Here is a 19,157-nt window from a genome sequence, read left to right on the forward strand (position 1 = left end):
ATCTGCTGCGCCCAGACCAGGCCGTCCCACCAAGCACACAGACTGCCGAGTCCTCGCCGGCCACACTCCGCACCACCGTCTTCTCGCACACTCGGGGGCCACCCTCCAGGATGGCCCCCCCGGGCTCTGACCCACAGGAGCTCTTCCTCCTCACACCTCCTGTAGCATGCAGTCAGCAGTCTGCGCAGGGTGCCTTCCAGAGACAGTCCACGCCCAAGTGCGGTCTCCTAGTTTGAAGGACGCCCACCAGCAAGGGCAGAAGCCCAGTGTCTCCAGTCACTTGGCCTTGGAAGTCATATATTTGGACTGTGCTGTACACAACCACCCTTACTGCAGCCGCATACTGACCCTGGATCACACCCCACTAGTGCTTGAAGATTTTAGTTTCTGACTCACTGTCCAACACTGATCTTCTCTGGACTCTTGCCGGTGTCAATGTCCCCAGACAGCCCTTTGCATCAGGCTCTGTGTTGGGGGCTTCACAAACAGTATCTCATTTAATCCTCACAGCAACCCATTCTCAAAGGAGGAGACAGGCTTAGAGAAAGTAAGCATTTGCCCAACGCCATGCTGTTAGCTGGCTCCAGCGGTAAAACCAAGATTCAACCCACGCTGCTCACATTACGCAGCCTGTGCTCTTGACTGCAGTGCTGCGTTGCTTCCACTGCTAGAAAAATACCTGTCTTTTCTTGCAGGAGCTGAGAACAGCTAAGACAAATGGAGGAGAGAGCTTGGGGATTCCTTTACATGTCTGTCCCTGTCTCCTGCCTTCTTTCACATCTCCCACTTAAGCTGTTGCCTTCTATTAATAGTTAATTCCTTCCATTATGTTGGAGCTCATGGGCACACAAGGACCCCATACTCTGGGAAGGCAACACTAATTTTGCAGGCAGATGGGCCTAGGTGCAAATTCCCATCCGGCCAGCGATGAGCTCGATAACCTTGGAGATGACACCACCTCCCTGAGCCTCTGTTCCAGAGGTTTGTGCAAAAGAGCACAGGCTGTGGGACCAGTGCCTAGACCCCAACCCCAGACCTGCAGCCAGTTGCAACCCTGGGCAAATCAGGTAGGTCTCAGGTTTCTCATCTGCCGAGAGGCTGTACAGGCAAATGAGATGGTGCATTTACAGCCAACAGGCTCTGCACGAGCACTGTTCACAAAAGCCACAACATGGGATCAACCTGAGTAAGTGCCCACTGATGGATGAATGGAGAAAGAAAATGTGGTGTATTTACACAATGGAATACTGTTCAACCTTAAAAAAGAAGGAAATCCTCTGTACTCCCAGCTACTCGGGAGGCTGAGACAGGATCAGTTGAGCCCAGAAGTTCAACACTGTAGTGTGCTATACTCGTGCCTGTGAATGGCCACTGCACTTGAGCCTGGATGACAGAGTGAGACTCTGTGTCTTAAAAAATAAGAAATCCTGTCTTTTGCAACAACATGGATGAACCTGGAGGACATTATGCTAAGTGAAATAAACCGGATGCAGAAAGACAAATACCACATGATCTCACTCATATGTGGAATCTAAAAACATAGAACTCATAGAAACAAGGAGTAGAATGGTGGTTATCAAGGGCAGGGGTGAGGTGACTGGGAAGATGTTGGTCCAAGGATACAAAATTTCAGTTAGGAGAAAAGTTCAAGAGCTCTGTTATATATCATGATGGCTATAGTTAATGACAACATAGTATACTTGAGAATTACTAAGAGGGTTGACTGAGTGTTCTCACCCCCCCCAAAAAGGGGTAAGCACATGAGGTAATTCATATGCTAATTCAGTTGATTTAGCCATTCTACAATGTATACATGTATTAAAACATCATAATGTATACCACAAAATATATAATTTTTATTTGTTAATTTGAAAAAGTAAAGAAAAACATAAATAATTCTCCTACAGAAGACACAGATCTCCCGTACACAAGAATTCCAAATTTATTTTTTAAAAAACTCTGCACACGGTATTTGCTCAACAACTTGCCTGACGGGAAGTAAGGATTACATGAGTCAGTGTCTCTAAGCCTCCCGTGCCTGCTGCCCTCCAGCCACGCCCAGAGCTTGAGCTGTGCTCCAGCACCCCCGACACCTTTGCCTGAGCTGCAGCCTCTACACGGAAATCCCTTCCCCTCCTGCACTGCCTTGGCTGGGCGTCCTTGAATGCCCAATTCAAAAACCACTTCCTCTCTTTTGTGTTCCATGATCCCCAAAAGGTCACTGGTTACCACGCACTCTTTGTGCTTCCAGAGCAATTATAGACGTTAATAGCCTGTGAGTAGCCTGAGGCTGAGGACCATGTTTCATTTCTCTTTGCATCATTAGTTCCATGTGCATTTCCTGGCATGCGCTACACTCCACTCACCTTGACTGAACATGCAGTGGAACGGAAGCGCTCCTGAGAAAGGCAATCCACATGGGCCCGGCACATTCCTGCTCACCCTTGCCGAGTGAGCCAAGAAAGCACAACCCAATTCCATCGCTACCCGTTTCTCGGGCTGTATTTGCAGCGAGCAACCCTGAGGGATGAGGCAACGTCTCCGTCCAGGACAAAGAGCAGGCCTGCCATACAGGCAGGGAGTGCCTAGCCCAGTGTTTCTCAGCTGGGACACACGCCCACTGCTCACACAGCAGCCACCCGGGCTGTCTGCGCTAGGACTCCTGAAGCCAGAGCCGGCAGGGTGCCGCTTGCTGTGCTGCATGTAATCAAATCTTTTGTCTCTGCCCTAGGTCTTCTGACAGCATCCATGACACAGTCACAGGATAGTTTATTATCTCAGAGCCCAACAGACTATGACCTGTGGGCCAAATCCAGCCCATGGGCTGTTTTTGTACAACCTGTGAACTAAGAATGTTTTTCATATTTTTAAAGGATTACAGAAAACAGATAAAGAAGAATATATGACAGAGACCTTAAGTTGCCCAAAAATCCTAAAATATTTATAACTTCACTCTTAGAATAAAATGTTTGCTAACTTCTATATTATCTCGTAAGGAGAGCAAACTTAGTTTGAGTCTCTGACAAGTTCTATCTCTTCATTCACGGGTATGAGCTCTGGCTCTCAGGGGACTGGATTAGTCACCGTAAGAGCAGGTTGTTACAAAGCGAGGCTGCCACCCACGCTGCGTCCCCTTTGCCGGTGCCCCTTTCTCCTTGCCCTTCTCTGCGTGTTTTCACACACATGAGGCCATCACCAGAGTGTGGCTGCCCAACCTTAGACTTCTAGCCTGCGGAACCATGAGCCAACATGAACCTTTTTTTCTTTATAAATTACCCAGTCTCAGGTATTCAGTTATGGCAACAAAAAAATGGAGTAAGACAGTAGGTATCTAGGAGTAGACAGCTGTAAGAGTGAGGTCTGCCCTGAACACTCATGTGGGGCCACCAAGCTGCGGGTAAAGCCACGTCACTGAGCCAGTCTAGAGGCTGTATGTGGAGGAACAAGACAAGATGGCTGACAAGATGGAGAGAAGAAATAGAGCCCATGAAGGAAAGAGAATAAACGAGGAATGAGGGAAAAGGAAATCGGAACATTGTATAAATTTTAAGACATATTCCAAAGGAGTGATATTAGCAAAACAGCAGACTGGAAAGTTTCAAGCTCACCTGTTCTCCAACAGAAACATTAGAAAACCAACTAGACTTGTCTGAACCAACTTTGTAGGAGATCGGGAAGACAATTAAAAGTTTACAGCAACCAGGGACAGGCATACCTGCATTTTATTGCACTTTGCTTAATTGTGCTTCACAGATACTATGCTTCTTAGAAATTGAAGGTTTTTGGCAAAACCTGTGTTTAGCAAGTCTATTGGTGCCATTTTTCCAACAGCATTTGCTCACTTTGTGTGTCTACATCACATTTTGGTAATTATCACAATATTTCAGATTTTTTCATTATCATTATATCTGTAATGGTGACCAGTAATCAGTGGTCTTTGATGTTACTATTGCAATTATTTGGGGGCACTATGAACAATGTCCATATAAGACAGCAAACTTAAGACACAATATTGAAATTAGGCCAATTAGTAACCCTACAATGAACCCTAACTGTTCAGGTGAAAGGAAGAGTTACAAATCTCTCACTTCAAATCAAAAGCTAGAAATGATTAAGTTTAGTGAGAAAGTCATGTTGAAGGTCAAGATAGGCCAAAAGTAGGCCTCTTGTGCCAAAAAGTTAGCCAAGTTGTGAATGCAAAGGAAAAGTTTTTGAAGGAAGTAAAAGTGCTATTCTAGTGAACACACAAATGATAACAAGAAAGTGAAACAGCCTATTGCTGATGTGGAGAAAGTTTTAGTGGTCTGGAGAGAAGATCAAACCAACCACAACATTCCCTTAAGCCAAACCCTAACCAGAGCAAAGACCTAACTCTTTTCAATTCTATAAAGACTTAGAGAGGCAAGGAAGCTGCAGAAGAAAAGTTTGAAGCTGACAGAGGGTGGTTCATGAGGTTTAAGGAAAGAGTCCTCTCGGTAACATAAGAGTATGAGGTAAAGCAGCAAGTGCTGATGGAGAAGCTGCAGCAGGTTATCCAGAAGAGCCAGCTGAGATCATTGATGAAGGTGGCTACACTAAACAGCAGATTTTCCATGTAGACGAAACAGTCTTATATTGGAAGAAGATGCCATCTAGGACCATGATAGCTAGAGAGAAGTCAATGCCTGGCATCAGAGCTTCAAAGGACAGGCTGACCCTGACCCTCTTGTTAGGGCTGGTGCAGCTGGTGACTCTAAGTTGAAGTCAGTGCTCACTTACCTTTCTGAAAATCCTAGGGCCCTTAAGAATTATGCTCAATCTACTCTGCCTGTGCTCTAGAAATAGCACAACAAAGCCTGGATGACAGCACATCTGTTTACAGCATGGTGTACTGAATATTTTAAGCCCCATATTGATACCTACTGCTCAGAAAAAAAGATTCCTCTCAAAATATTACTGCTCAGTGACAATTCTCTGGTCATCCAAGAACTCTGATGGAGATAATCTCTCTCAAGGAGACTAATGTTGTTTTCATACCTGCTAACACAACATCCATCCTACACCGCATGGGTCAAGAAATAATGAGACTTTCGAGTCTCATTATTTAAGAAATGCATTTCATAAGGCTACATCTGCCATAGATAGTTATCGCTCTCATGGATCTGGGCAAAGTAAAGTGAAGACCTTCTGGAAAGGATTTACCCTTCTATTGGATAGATATCATTAAGAGTATTTGTGATTCATGGGAGAAGGTCAAAATATCAACATTTGGAGTTCAGAAGAGGATGATTCCAACTCTCATGCATGACTTTGAGCAGTTCAAGACTTCAGTCACTGCAGATGTGGTGGAGGAGCAAGAGAACTAGGATTAGAAGCGGAGCCTGAAGATGTGACTGAATTGCTGCAATGTCATGACAAAGCTTGAATGGATGAGGAATCATTTCTTATGGATGAGCAAAGAAGTGGTTTCTTGAGACAGAATCTACTCCTGGTGAAGATGCTGTGAACATTGTTTAAATGACAACAACGGATTTAGAATATTCTATGAACTTAGTTGATAAAGCAGTGGCAGGGTTTTGATGGGCTCTGACTCCAATTTTGAGAAGATTGACTCCAATTTTGAAAGTTCTACTGTGGGTAAAATGCTATCAAACAGCACCAGAAGCTACAGAAATGTCTTTCATGAAAGGAAGAGGGCAAGCTTCACTGTTGTCCTATTTTAAGAAGTTGCCACAGACACCCCCACTTTCAGCAACCACCACCCTGATCCGTCAGCAGCCACCAATATGGGGGCAGGACCCTCCACCAGCACAATGATCATGACTCACCGAAGGCTCAGATGATTGTCAGCATTTTTAATCAAGCAGTTTTTAATTAAGGTATGTACCTTTATTAGAGATAATGCTATTGCACACGACAGTAATAACAGACTTCAGTAGGCGTAAACATAACTTTTATATGCACCGGGAAACGAAAAGTTTTGTGTGACTCACTTTACTGTAATATTAAGTTGCTTTATTGCAGCGGTCTGGAACCAAACCCACAATATCTCCGAGTTACGCCTGTGTGCACAACTTGGATGAATCTCCACAGAATTATGCTGAGTGAAGAAATCCAATCCCAAAATGTTACATACTGTATGGATCCATTTACATATTATTCTTAAAATGACAATATTACAAAATGGAGAGATTAGTGGATGTCGTGGTTAAAGGTGGGGAGGTGGGTGTGGCTATATAAGGACAACGTGCAAGACCCTCGTGGTGATGGGGATGTTCTGAATTTTGCTGTATCCCAGCTGATATCCTGGGTGTGACACTGTGCTACAATTCTGCACACTACCACTGGGGGAACCCGGTAGAAGATACATGGCAGCTGTCTGCATTATTTCCTATAATTGCATGTGGATCTGTAATTATCGCCAAAAGGAGTTTACCTTCAGTATAGAAACAATCACACTCCCATTCACTGGCTAATCTGAATTGTCAGAGTACTCTCTAAGGAAGTTTGAGCAGATCTTGTTTTTGTTTGCCGTGTAAGAACAGGCATAGACCGAGTGATCTCTCCGAGCCATGCAGGCAGAGGCAGACTGAGCAGAGGACAGCTGCTGGGCCTCAGGTGGGGTCTGGCCGAGTCGCAGGCACGACTTGGGAACAGAGGGTTCCAGTTCTCTGCTCAGAGCCAGCCACATCTGCCAGGACTGCTCTGGCTTGTTTTCCCAACACTTCTGGTGAAAACCAGGGGACAAACTGCTGATACTGCTACCTCATGGTTTGTCTACCAAAAATCAGAAAGCACAGAATGGAACAGAACTGCAGAATGTCTGCGTGGGATGGGCCTCTGATGGGGAGACCCCCAGGAGGCATGGAACTTGCTGGAGAGGGACAGTTGGTAGCTACTCGACAATACACAAATGGAGAAAACCCAGAACCAAGCTGTGCTTGGGCCCAGGAAGGCTCAGACAGGCAGACAAACACATCCACATCCTACGTGAAGCTGGAGCGCCTGTTTCGCAGTACACAGCTTCCTCTGGGCTTTCACGGCTCCAGGAAAGCTCCGGATGCAATCATGGCCAGCAGGGGCCACCAAGAAACCCCAAGCAGCTGTCGCATTAGACAAAACAGCTGTGAGAAAATCAGGGTACCCAGAGAACTAAGGGGTGTCTGGAAGTGGAAGGCCGTGGAAGCTGGGCCAAACCCCAGATCACCCTACCTGGCTCTGACACCGCACCTCGCGGGCTCACCTCTCCGATCGTGCAAGGCAGCGTGCTGCTCTAAAGAGAGGACTCTAACTGGAATTAGATGATGTCCTAGTTAGTTCTGCCATTAGTAGCTAAGTAAAAAGTAACCAGTCCCCATCTCTGAGTCTTATTTTCCTCCTTCCTAAAAGAGGAGTAATGATGATGACAGTATCTGTTGAACCCGCATCATAGGCCGGCCTCACGGCAACCGCAAAGGCAAGCGCCCACCCCCGCATTACAGATAACAAAGACGGGCACAGGGAGATCAAGCAGCGTGCTCCGGTCACGTCAGCTGGGAAGCGGGACAGTCAGCACTTGAGCCCAGGCACTGTGGCTCCAGAGCGTGTGTGCCTGTTCCCCTGGAAACCAGGGAAGGCAACAGAAGAACAAAAGTGCCCACGGTAGCCCTGCACGGGCTGACAGACTCGTGGCGTGCAGCCTCGCAGCTGCCAAAGGCCCCCGCGCCCTGTGAGTGAGCGCTGAGCGTCTGCGCGGGCCCCGGGAGCTCGTGCACAGTCCGAGCACGCGTGTGCGAGGTGCGAGACCGGCACAGGCCGGGAGTGGCAGGCAGGGCTGGGGGTGCCCTGTTTGGCACAGGCGGGTGACCACAAACCTGACCTGAGCCCGAGGCTGCACAAGGACCCCGCGGGGCCTGGTGCTCCTGACATCCACACCTGGGATCCATGTCCTGGTCCACTCTTTCTCCCCTACTCCTTTGTATCCCTCTCCCTGCAACTCATGATCCCGAAACAACAGGGGAATTCTTCCTTCCCTGAGGAGCTGGCAGGAAAACAGTCTCCTTTCTAGTGACTCCATTAGAAACCCCATTAAAAGCGTTGCAGAAGTCAGACAAAAGAACTTGCCAGCAGTAAGATTTGCAGTTGTACCCAGTGGTCATGAGGAAGGAACACACAATCGGCATGATTCAGCTCTGAGGGGCGAGGAGGAAAGCTGGAGATGGCAGGAAGCCGAGCCCTGGACAGGGGCCCAGGCCGGGGACCTGGGGGCCTTGCTTTGGGACAGGAAGGGCCTGGAAGTGCAGAAGCCACCAGTGCCAGGCTTTCCAAGACAATCTCAATTTCCAAGTTTCACCTGCTATGAATCACACACTCCTGGTGTGTTCTGGAATCTTTGCAGCAAGGCCTGTAGACAGGACGTGCCTGGTGCAGGTCCAACACACACCCTCGCTGCTGCTCTCTGCAGCTCGAGCTCTGCGTTTTGATAACCAGCAAAGGAAGAGCTAGTCCACTTGACCAACAGGGTAGACTGCTAGAAATAGGCTCTAACTCATTTCTAGAAGGCTAAACCTGCTCCCTGCACAGGAGGGAACTAACAGTCTGTTCCCACCAGGCCGATCGTCCGTGCTTATCTAACCTGTTTCTTCGTAGGGCTGCGAGGCGCTGCTGCTCCATTTTACAGACGTGCAGCTGGGGCTCTGCAAGGCTAGGCACGTCCCTAAGGCACCCAGCCGACAGGTGATGCACCAACATCTGGAATCACCCTGGACCAGCTCCTATAGCCACTCGTTTTGTGGATCTTCAGGGGGAAGAATTAATCTCAAAGCCAGGAAGATAAAGTCTCCCTTTTTCTTGCTCCACTGGCAGAAGTGACAAAAAGGGTTTGATCTTGCATTAACAGAGGGTCAGAGAGTCTCCTCAGGATCTGGGGGCGTGGGCCTGAGTTTCCCAGGCTGCTGGCATGAAGCATCTCCTGAGATAGAGCCCACAGAGTTTAGAAGACGTAACAAGGGCAGAGATGGATGGTCAGGTAATTCAGGGAAATGCCATAAAGCGAGGCAGAGTTTTGTCCTGTAGCTGTCTTGAAGCCTTTGTATATTAGTGGACATTTAATTTTTTGTTTGTTTTTAATTTTTTAATTTTTCTGGAGTAGGGGTCTCACTCTGTCACCCAGGCTGGAGTGCAGTGGCACGATCATAGTTCACTGAAGCCTCGAACTCCTGGGGCTCAAGTGATCCTCCTGCCTCAGCCTCCTGAGTAGCTGGGACTACAGGCATGAGCCATTGGGCCCAGCTGATTTTTTATATTTTGAAGAGACAGGGTCTAACTATGTTGCTGGGCTGTTCTTGAACTCCTGACCTCAAGTGATTCTCCCGCCTCAGGATTACAGGCGTGAGCCACTGTGCCTGGCTCTCAATGTGCATTTTAAAGCTCCAGCTGTAGGAAGCTGAGGTTTAGAACAGTCACTTGTTCAGGCTAGTGTGGGGTGGAGAGAGCTGACCTACACCTGCCTGTGGGCTGGGCCCCTTCATGACTCAGAGATTTTCACGGGTGAAGTGAAGCGACTGTCAGAGCCCCTCTACCACCGACACCCCGTGAGTGCAGACATGCTTCTGGCAGACCCTGTGCACACTCTGATGCTTACTACAGCATTACCTGGGGCCAGGTGCTCTCTCCTTGGAGCCTCAGTTCCAAGACGGATAGCACTTGGGTCTAGGAGAGCTGAGGATTGAATGGCAACATTCGATTTGACACTGGCACATAAGAAGCCCCCAAACAGTTAGTTCCCTTTCCCTCCCCAGGGGACAGAAGACCCTGGCTTCCATCCTGACTGCAGCCCTGACTATCAATGACTTTGGGGGTGTTCAGCTCTCTGAGGCTCAGTGCCTCGATGTGCAGGGTTCTGAGAGGGCCAGGTGGGAATGGGCACAGGAAAATGAGGACCATTTAAACCCAAAGCCTTGGGAGGAAGGAGTAGGGCTGGAGAGCCCCTTCCCTGGCCCCTCTCCTGGACAGTGTCCTGGCAGCCTGTGGCCCTGGGGTGACTCCCCTCAGCTGAGGAGTCTCCAGCCCAGCCCTGTACACTTGGTGCTCATTTCTGCTTGTCCATCTTCACATGCTTGTCCCTCCGCCCGAAATGCACTCATTCCTGACTGCCCAGTCCTCCCTCAGGAGCTGCGTTAAGTCCCAACTCTTCCATCCGGCCTGTCCTTGCACTTTCAGCCAACACCATCTCCCTGGGCTGGGGAGGAAGCACCACAAGAGAAAGCACTGCCACCTATGGAAGAAATGTCCCTGTCCCCAACCTCTCGGGCAGTGTTCCACAAAGCCCTGCGTGGGAATGATGGTGGAAGGCAAGTACCTTCTCAGAGGCAGGGAGACTTCCACAGTGCATCAAAGCCTGAGCCTCTTCAGCAAATGAGCCGAGAAAGGCAGATACTAGAGCTTTTCAGCTGCTGCCAGAGCCAGCCTGAGTGCAAAGTTGGTCCCGTCTGCCACACAGGGTTCCAAGGAGGGGCCTCACTCAGCCCCTCTACGAGTGCACGTAGCCAGTGTCCCAGAAATGGCTCTGTTCCCAGCCTGAGCCTCTGGTCCTCAAGGATTAACAAACAAAAGCACAAAACCATTCTCCACCATTTTCCTCCAGGGTTTGACTCAGTAAGAGGTGGCCCTTCCCACTGCGGAAGGGCTGTTTGCAGGGGCTGCGTCAGCGCCCTGCCCTGGCCAGGCTGCACGTGACTCCCGAGCTCCCCTGCCTGGCTGGCTTCCTTTCACACTCTCCAAGCTTAAAGGTCATTGCTCCCTCAGCAGCTTCCACGCTCCTTCTAATTGCAGACATGGCCCCTGAGTCACCTCACTCCAGCGTGGCTTCAAGCACTGCCTGTGTGCTGGGCGAGCACCAGCCTCCCCTCCAGGCCCCGGCCCTAGCTGCCCCCCAGAATTCCCTGCTTACCTCGTGGGTAACTCCCTCTGCAGCCAGTGATTCCACCATCGACCCCACCGATGAAGGTAGACACACCCAGGACCCTTCTTGACTTCTCCCCTCCCATCCCACCTGCCACCTGGCCCCAAGTCCTGCGGGTTGTACCCGAGTGCCCAGGGCAAACCCTGCCCTCTGTCCTTAGACCACCAGCCCCGCTGCATCTCCACAGCAGCAGGTCATTCCCACAGCTTCCCAGAGACTCCACGGGCCTCCACCCTACTCCTCGTCCTCTCTCTGTGGCCAGATGTCACCAAGCCCCAAGTTCGACAGTTTCATCACATCACCCCTCCGGTCAAAATTTGTGCAATGCCCTCTAAGGTGGGCTGCACGACGGCCCGAGACACCACACGCTAAGCCCCTGAACCTGTGAGTGCTCCCCGGGACGGCCAAGGACTCGGCTGATGCAACTAAGGATCTGAGATGGGGAGATTAACCCAGGTTACCCAGGTGGGCCCTTAGGAGAGGGATGAAGGAGCTGGAGGAGAAGATGACGCAAGGCTGGAAGCAGAGAACGGAGCGATGCCCGCGCAGTGGAAGGGCCACACGCCAAGGACAGCAGGCGGCACGAGAAGCTGGAAAGGCAGGAAATGGATTCTCCCTTCTGGACTTGCAAAACGAACCAGCCCTGCGGACACCTTGACTTCAGCCCAGTGAGACTGATTTTGGGCTTCTGTCCTCCAGAGTTGTAAGAGACACATCTGTGTTGTTTTAAGGGACTATATTTGTGGGAATTTCTTACAGCAGCCACAGGAAACTCACACATTCTCTGTAAAATTTGTAGCAAAACTTGACCACCTTAGAATGATATAAAGTCCTACTTCCTGCCCAATCTGGCCTCTGCCTCCCTTGCCTTTTCCTTGGATGTTACACCACGCATAGTGCTCCAACTATACAAAATCCTTTGCATTTGTCCCCTGAAGACACCATGCTCTCTCACACCTTGCACCGCAGCTGGCCTCTCTACCTGGAATACCTCCCCCGCCCCCCACGCCTAGCCCAGGGTCAGCAAGGTCTCAGCTGCCCTGGAAATCCTGCCTGCCTCCCCTTGCCTGCCACCAATGCCAGCCCCACCTCCAGGCGGGTGACTGTCTGCTGTTCCCACGTCTCCGTCACGGGTCTTTACCATGGCCTTGTAAGAAATCCCTCATAAGAAAAAGATATCCAGGGGTTCCAGCTCCATGTCCAAAAGAAGGAATATAAGAGAACTTCCTCAACTTGATAAAGAATGTCTACAGAAAGCCCACAGCCAGTGCAAGTCATGCCCAATCGTGGGAAACGATTCCCACTAAGATTCCCACTAAACGATTCCCACTAAACGTGGTCCCACTAAGACTGGAAACAAGTCAAGGACATCCACCCTTTTTACCTCTCCTGGTCAGTGTCATACTGGAAGTCCTAGCTAGTGCAATAAACAAGAAAAGGAAATAAAAGGCATACAAATTGAAAAGCATGAAATAAAACTTTGTTCACAGGTGATATAATTGTCTATGTAGAAAATTCCAAGAAATCTATATAATGAGCTCCTAGAACTAACCAGTGAGTTCAGCAGGGTAATAAGCTACAAGGTCAACACCAGAAATCAATCCTTTTTCTATATAGTAGCAATAAACAATGGGAAATAAAAATTTTAACAATAGTAGTACGTATAATGGCTCCAAAAATTAAATACTTAGGCCTAAAGCCTAAATACATACAGAATGTTAATGCTAAACATTACAACTCACTGATGAAAGCAATCAAAAAAGCCCTAAAAAATGGAGAGACATGCCGTGTTTGTGGACTGGAAGACGAGATATAATAAAGATGTCAAATCTTTCCAAACTTATCTGCAGATTTCATGCAAGAACAACCAATATCCTAGTAGGATTCTTTATAGATATAGACTAGCAGATTCTAAAATTTGTACAGCAAAGCAAACGAACTAGAATAGCCAAAATGATATGGAAGAATAAAGTGGAAGGAATCACATCGCTTGATTTCAAAGAAGAGATACATAAATTGATGGAACTAAGAGTCCAGAAATGGACCCACACAAACACGGCAATTAATTTTTGGCAGAGGTGCAAAGGCAATTCAATGATAACAGAACAGTCTTTTCAATGAATGGCGCTGGAACGATTACAACCCCTTATGGAAACAAAACGAACCCTGTCACCACCAACAAAAAGTAGGAGGGAAGCTGAAACCTCAGGAGTCAGGGAAAGGGTGCCACAGCTTGGGGGTCCCACCAAAGTGGTGACACGGTACAGGTTTTTATATAAACATAAGTTCTCATTCTCTAGGGTACATACCTGAGTGGGATTTGGGGGTCATATGGTTATGATCTCTGGCAGGCAGGACTTTTGGCCCTCATGACCTTTGGCCCTGGTCATGTCCCCCACATCATGTGATGTGGCAAAACAGACTTTGCAGATAGAATTGAGGTTGCTAATCACCTGAGCTTAAAATGGGGAGATTACGCTGAATTATCCAGGTGAACCCAATGTAACCTTAGTGTCCTTGTAAGTGCAAAAGGGAGGCAGGAGAGGTCGAGTCTGAGAAGGAGACGTGAGGACGGGCAAGGTCGGAGTGGTGCAAGGTGAGAAAGCGCCTGTCAGTCCTGGCTTTGCAGGTGCAGGACGGGGCCGAGGGCCAGGGAAGGTGGTGACCTCCAGAAGAGAATGCAGCCCTGCTGACACCTTGACTTTAGCCCAGGGAGACCCTCATTAGTCTAACACATAGAATAGTAAGATAATTAACTGGTGGTGTTTTAAGCCACTCGGTTTGTGGCAATTTGTTACAGTTGCAATAGAAAACTATTTTAATCATTCTGCTCATGGTTTTAAGTTGCATTTCCCGAATGCCTAATGATACTGAATACGTAGTATTCGTGCTTTTATTTTTGCCCTCTGAATACCTTCTTTGGTGAAGTGTGTGTTTACATCTTTTGCCCATTTTTAATTATTGCCTTTTTTACTGTTCGGTTTGGAGAATTAACATATCTTGGATACAAGTCCTTTGCTGCGTATGTGACTTGCAAATACTTTCTCCATCAAAACTTTGTTCTGTTCAGTAGAGAGTCCTCTGGTCACTGTTTGCACTTTGGCGTCTGTGAGTCAGCAGGCCCTGACTCTGAGGAGGACTGCGTTTTCTGACACTGCTCCGACTAGAAAAGGCAAGATTTTGTATTCTGAAATAGAAGTACCACACATCAGAATAACAGAGCTCTAAAGAGAGAGACTGTAGGAGATGCTACACCTATTTTATTTGGCACCATGTAATTGTTTTCTACCTTGTAAGTGGCCACAGTATTTATCTAAAAGGCTGGTCACAGGTGGCATGAGGCCATCCTGCCGTGGGCAGTGCTGAGCCTTGCCAGCCACTCCCTGCAGCCAACAGGGTGTTTTTATCCATCCCTTAAAAGGCTGCCCTGTTCAGGTCGCTGGACCTAACTTAGCAGCACACAAGGAAAGGGCCCCGGGGATCCCAGTCCACAGTGGAATGTGGCAGCCAAAGAGCCAATTCCATCTTGGGATGCACCGACCCACACGTCTGTGCGGGAGAAGAATGGGCGTGACCCAGGCCGCAGAGCCCCTCTGTCCGAGGACCACATCAGGTGGGGGTTGGCAGGCGTGATCGCCGTGTGGGGATCAAGGTGGGGAGGAGCTCAAGAGCCTGCTGCTGGATGCAGAACGATTAAGGAACTGAGCTCCTTTAACCCTAAGGAAGAAGAAAAGAAAACTTAAGGCAGAAAAAACGATCTTTGACTATTCAATATTACATGGAAGAACAATTAGACTTGTTCTGTGAGGATCAGAGGAGAGAAGACCTGCAGACGATGGGATCGTAGGAGCCCTGCACGTGGGTATAGACTGAGACAGCGGAGATCACTGCACACCCAAAAGCCAGATTTTTCTACCTGGAAAACAGTGATGCTGACGGCGAGGAGGGTGAGGACATGGCGGTCTCACACGGGAAGAATTACTTGAGATAATGTTTCTGGGATTCAGCACCCTCCTGGCAGTTATAACTGCATTATAAATGCTAAGAGTATTAGTAGGAGAAAGGTTTCCATCTGACGCAAGGAATGGCTCTGCAGCAGTTAGAGCTGCCCGCCATCTGCCTGCCTCGGAAGGCGCTGCAGCAGCTGCCCAGGGAGCAGCACCTGAGGAGCACTCGGGCCGCGGGCCGCCACCGGCCCTCCGCACCCGCGGTTCCCTAACTCCCCGTGACCCCAGGCGCAGGGCAAATGCTTCCTTTCCTGAGACGCCGATAAAGACTGCTCGAACCCTCCCTGAATTCTTCAAAATCTTAAATTGTGGTTGTAAATTTCATAATCAAGCCCTTGCTTATGTAACAAGTCCCTCCCACGAGGATGAGGTGCGTCCCTGCTATCTTACATCACCGTGCGGGCTGTGCCCACGACAGCGACGCGCAAAACGCCGCAGGCGGCCGCGCCCGGTCTCTGCATCACAGCGAAGGTGCTCCACCGCTGCCATCACTCGTGCACTTTTTAAAACAGATTTACTGAGCTACAGCTCACATGCCATACAAATTACTCATGTGGAGTAGATACTGAATGCTTTTTAATAAATTCCCAGGGTGTGCGACCATCCACCATAATCCACTTAAGAACTTTAAGAACACTTTTGCTCCCCCCAAAAGAAACCCCATGCTTCTTAGCATTTACTCCTCACTACCCCCCAGCACACACCCTGCCACCCTAGGCAACTACTAATCTACTCTGTCTATAGATCTGCCTATTCTGGACATTGCCTACGAATGGCACCACGTGATATGTGGTGTTTTGTGTCTGGCTCCTGTCACTAGGCATAAACATTTTCAGATTTGTCTACATTGTTGCATGTGTCAATAAGTCATCCTTTCGTTGCTGACCAGTATTTCACTGTATGGATATGCCACAATGTCTTCATCCTCCCAGCTGCTGACGGACGTTTGAGTTGTTTACAATTTTGAACCATTACATAAGGGTACTTTGAGTATTTAAGTACAAGTCTTTGTGTGGATGAAAACTTTCATTTCTCCTGGATACATGCACAAGAGTGTAATTGCTAGGTGTATTGTTTGTTTTGCAGTGCTACAAAGGAATTCCCGAGGCTGGGTAATTTATAAAGAGAAGAGGTTTATTTGGCTCTCGGTTCTGGAGACGGTACAAGAAGTTTGGCACCAGCACCTGCTTCTGGTGAGGGCCTCAGGGAGCTGCCACTCACGGCGGAAGGTGTTGGGGAGAAGCATCACAGCAGGAGGAGCAAAGAGCAGGAGGAGGAGGTTCCAGGCTCTTTCAAACAGCTCTTGCATGAACTAATAAAGCAGGAACTCACTGGTTATTACAGGGAGGACACCAAGCCATTCATAAGGGATCCACCCCCATGACCCAAACACCTCCCACGAGGCCCCACCTCCAACACTGGGGATCACATTTCAACAACAGGTTTGGAGGAGCCAAACATCCACACCGTATCACGGGTCATGTGGGAACTCTATGTTTAACATTTGGAGGAACTGCCAAACTGTCTTCCAAAGTGGATGCACCACTTTGCAATCCCTCTAGCAATGTACGAGGGTCCCAACTTCTCCATATGCCGGCCACACTTGCTGTCTGTATTTTTTAATTGCAACCATGCTAGCAGCTGTGAAGTTGTGTCTCATCGTAGTTTTGATTTGCATTTCCCTAACAACTAATGATGATGAAGATATTTTTTGTGTGCTTCTTGGCCATTTGTATACCCTCTTTGGAGAAATGTCTATTCAAATCTTTTCCCTACTTTTAAATTGAGGTATTTGTATTTTTATTACTGAATTATAAGTGTTGCTTATATATATTCTGGATACAAATCCTTTATCAGATATATGATTTGAAAATATTTTCTCCCGTTCAGTGAATTGTCTTTTAACTTTCCTATCAGTATTTTCTGTTTGTAGCACAAGTTTTTAATTTCTCTAAAGTACAGATTTACATAATTATTCTTCTGTAATTTCTGCTTTTGGTGTTGTGTCTAAGAAACCATTGCCTAACCCAGGATGCAAAGATTTACTGCTGTGTTTTCTCCTCTGATTTTGTTCTTCTTTTGCAAGATCATTTTGGCTACTTAGGGTCCTTTGATTTCATATTAATTTTAGGATGAATTTTATTATTTCTGCAAAATACATGATTAGGATTTTGATACAGATTACATTGAATATATAGCTCACTTTGAGTAGTACTGACATCATTAAGTCTTCCAGTCTAGGAACTTGGAATGTCTTTCCATTTATCTGTGTCTTGTTAAATTTCTTTTGGCAAAGTTTTGTAGTTTTCAGTGTATAAGTCTTTCACAAGTGTAAAACTTCCTTGGTGAAATTTACTCCTGAGTATTTTATTCTTTTTGGTGCTATTGTAAATGAAATTGTTTTCGTAATTTCCTCTTCAGATTGTTCATTCTTCCTTCTTTTTTCAATGTAGGTATTTATAGTTAGAACTTTCCTAAGCACCGCTTAGCTTCATCCCATAAGTTTTGATGTGTTGTGTTTTTGTTTTGATTCATTTCAAAGTATTTTCTATTGTTCCTTGTGATTTCTTCTTTGACCCATTGGTTAGTTAGAAGTATGTTGTTTAATTTCCAAATTTCCACGTTTGTGGATTTCTCAACTTTGCTTCAGTTATTGATTTGTAAGTTAATTCCATTTTTTTGTTTTGGAGAACATACTTTGTATGATTTCAATCCTTTTACATTTGGGGGTTGGTTTTATGGCTTAGTACATAGTCTATTCTGGAGAAAGTACCATGTGTACTTGAGAAAAATATATATTCTACTTCTGTTTGGTGGAATATTCTATAGATGTCTTTTAGGTCTATCTAATTGGTTTGTAGTGTTGTTCAAGTCTTCGAGATTGTTGTGGATCTTCTGCCTAGCTACTCTACCAATTAATGAAAGTGTGATGTTGAAGGCTCCAGCTGTCCCTGTTAAACCGGTTTGTTTTTTTTTTTTGAGCTGAAATTGAAGCTTTTTATTATGGGATATACATAGCACTATTGCTACTATAAAGATGTTTTTATGTAGTGACAGTGTATTATGGAATCTGTATAGTTCTATACTGTAATCAAGACATTTACACAAAGTGACACTTTAGGATTTGTTTAGCTCCTTAAGCTAGATACCAATGAAGACTGGCATACACATCATTAATAGGCATGTTTACACTTCATCCCACTTTTAGGGTTTTGTTTATTCCAGTTGTACTTCCTTTGGCAGATGGCTATTATGTTTTACTTTGGTACCATATTGTGGATGCCAGAGAACTTGCATTTGCCAGGGAATAATCTCCTGAGATGCTATGTCATGAAGTAAAATGGTGTAGTCTAATTCAATAAAGTCATCATTTCTTTGCACTTGCTTGACAGTTTGAATTTTTACCATGTTATACCATGTGTTTTCGGTAGAGTTCTGCCATATTATATAACCACAGGCAACCCAGGCTAAATGTCGAACTGGCTTCATTTCTGGAGGTACATTTCCAAAACTGTCTGGAATATTTTGTGCATCTAGTGGTTCCTTCATGGACTTGAGTCTTTGATAAAATATGTTATCTTCTTCATCTGGGTTCTTTCCAATATCTCCTTCAAATGTGAAGTTGACTTCTGGTGCAGTTTCTTGTCCCATCAGAGGGTAAAGTACTTCAGCAGTGCAGTTCACTGTAACTTGTTTGTGGATAATTTCTTCCACAGAAAATTTAAGGTGATACTTATGCCCTCTTCCTGGAATATCCTCCATGCTAGCCTGTTTGACCGTCTGCACCAGAAACACCTTGTGGGGCGTCCCTTGCTGGTAGTTGATGCAGTTTGCTGCCACCGTGGGCGCCCTGGAGGCTGGGTAGTGGGTTGGCGGGATTTCCATTCTTGGTGAGCAGTGACCGCCGGACTGCTCAGGCTTAACAGACCGGTGCCAGAGCGCTGCCCATCCTGCTTGCTGCGGTCGCCGCGGTGAAGTCTGCATGCCTAGCCGGGGCTGGGCGTGGGCGGCTGTTAAACTGTTTTTGTGTAGCTAAGTTCAGGCAGGCAGGCACTCACGCCTAACACCCTGGACACCGAGGCTCGGGGAGCTTCCCTGGTTGCAACACTTCACACAGTTGTCACATATCGTTGCTGAAGAGTTAAGCACTATGTGCCCCTCCACCAGGAGGGGACACCTAGGGGCTGGCACCTGCTCTCTTCTGTATTCGGTCCTATGTACTTTCTTCC

General features: G+C 47.2%; 1 protein-coding gene across 1 annotated transcript; it reads right to left on the reverse strand.

The window, feature by feature from the left end:
- Window positions 1–17,909: 17,909 nt before the first annotated feature.
- Window positions 17,910–18,901, reverse strand: LOC123643303 (latexin-like). Its single transcript, XM_045558761.1, has one exon. It carries the CDS (start codon window positions 18,811–18,813, stop codon window positions 18,145–18,147), a length of 669 nt encoding a protein of 222 aa, XP_045414717.1. The 5' UTR covers window positions 18,814–18,901; the 3' UTR covers window positions 17,910–18,144.
- Window positions 18,902–19,157: the final 256 nt, after the last annotated feature.

This window comes from Lemur catta, chromosome 8, assembly GCF_020740605.2.
Source record: "Lemur catta isolate mLemCat1 chromosome 8, mLemCat1.pri, whole genome shotgun sequence".
Classification (NCBI taxonomy): Eukaryota; Metazoa; Chordata; class Mammalia; order Primates; family Lemuridae; genus Lemur; species Lemur catta.

Coding starts and splice junctions, on each gene's coding strand:
- LOC123643303 (XM_045558761.1), bottom strand. CDS start 18,813: ATGGAAATCCCGCCAACCCACTACCCAGCCTCCAGGGCGCCCACGGTG.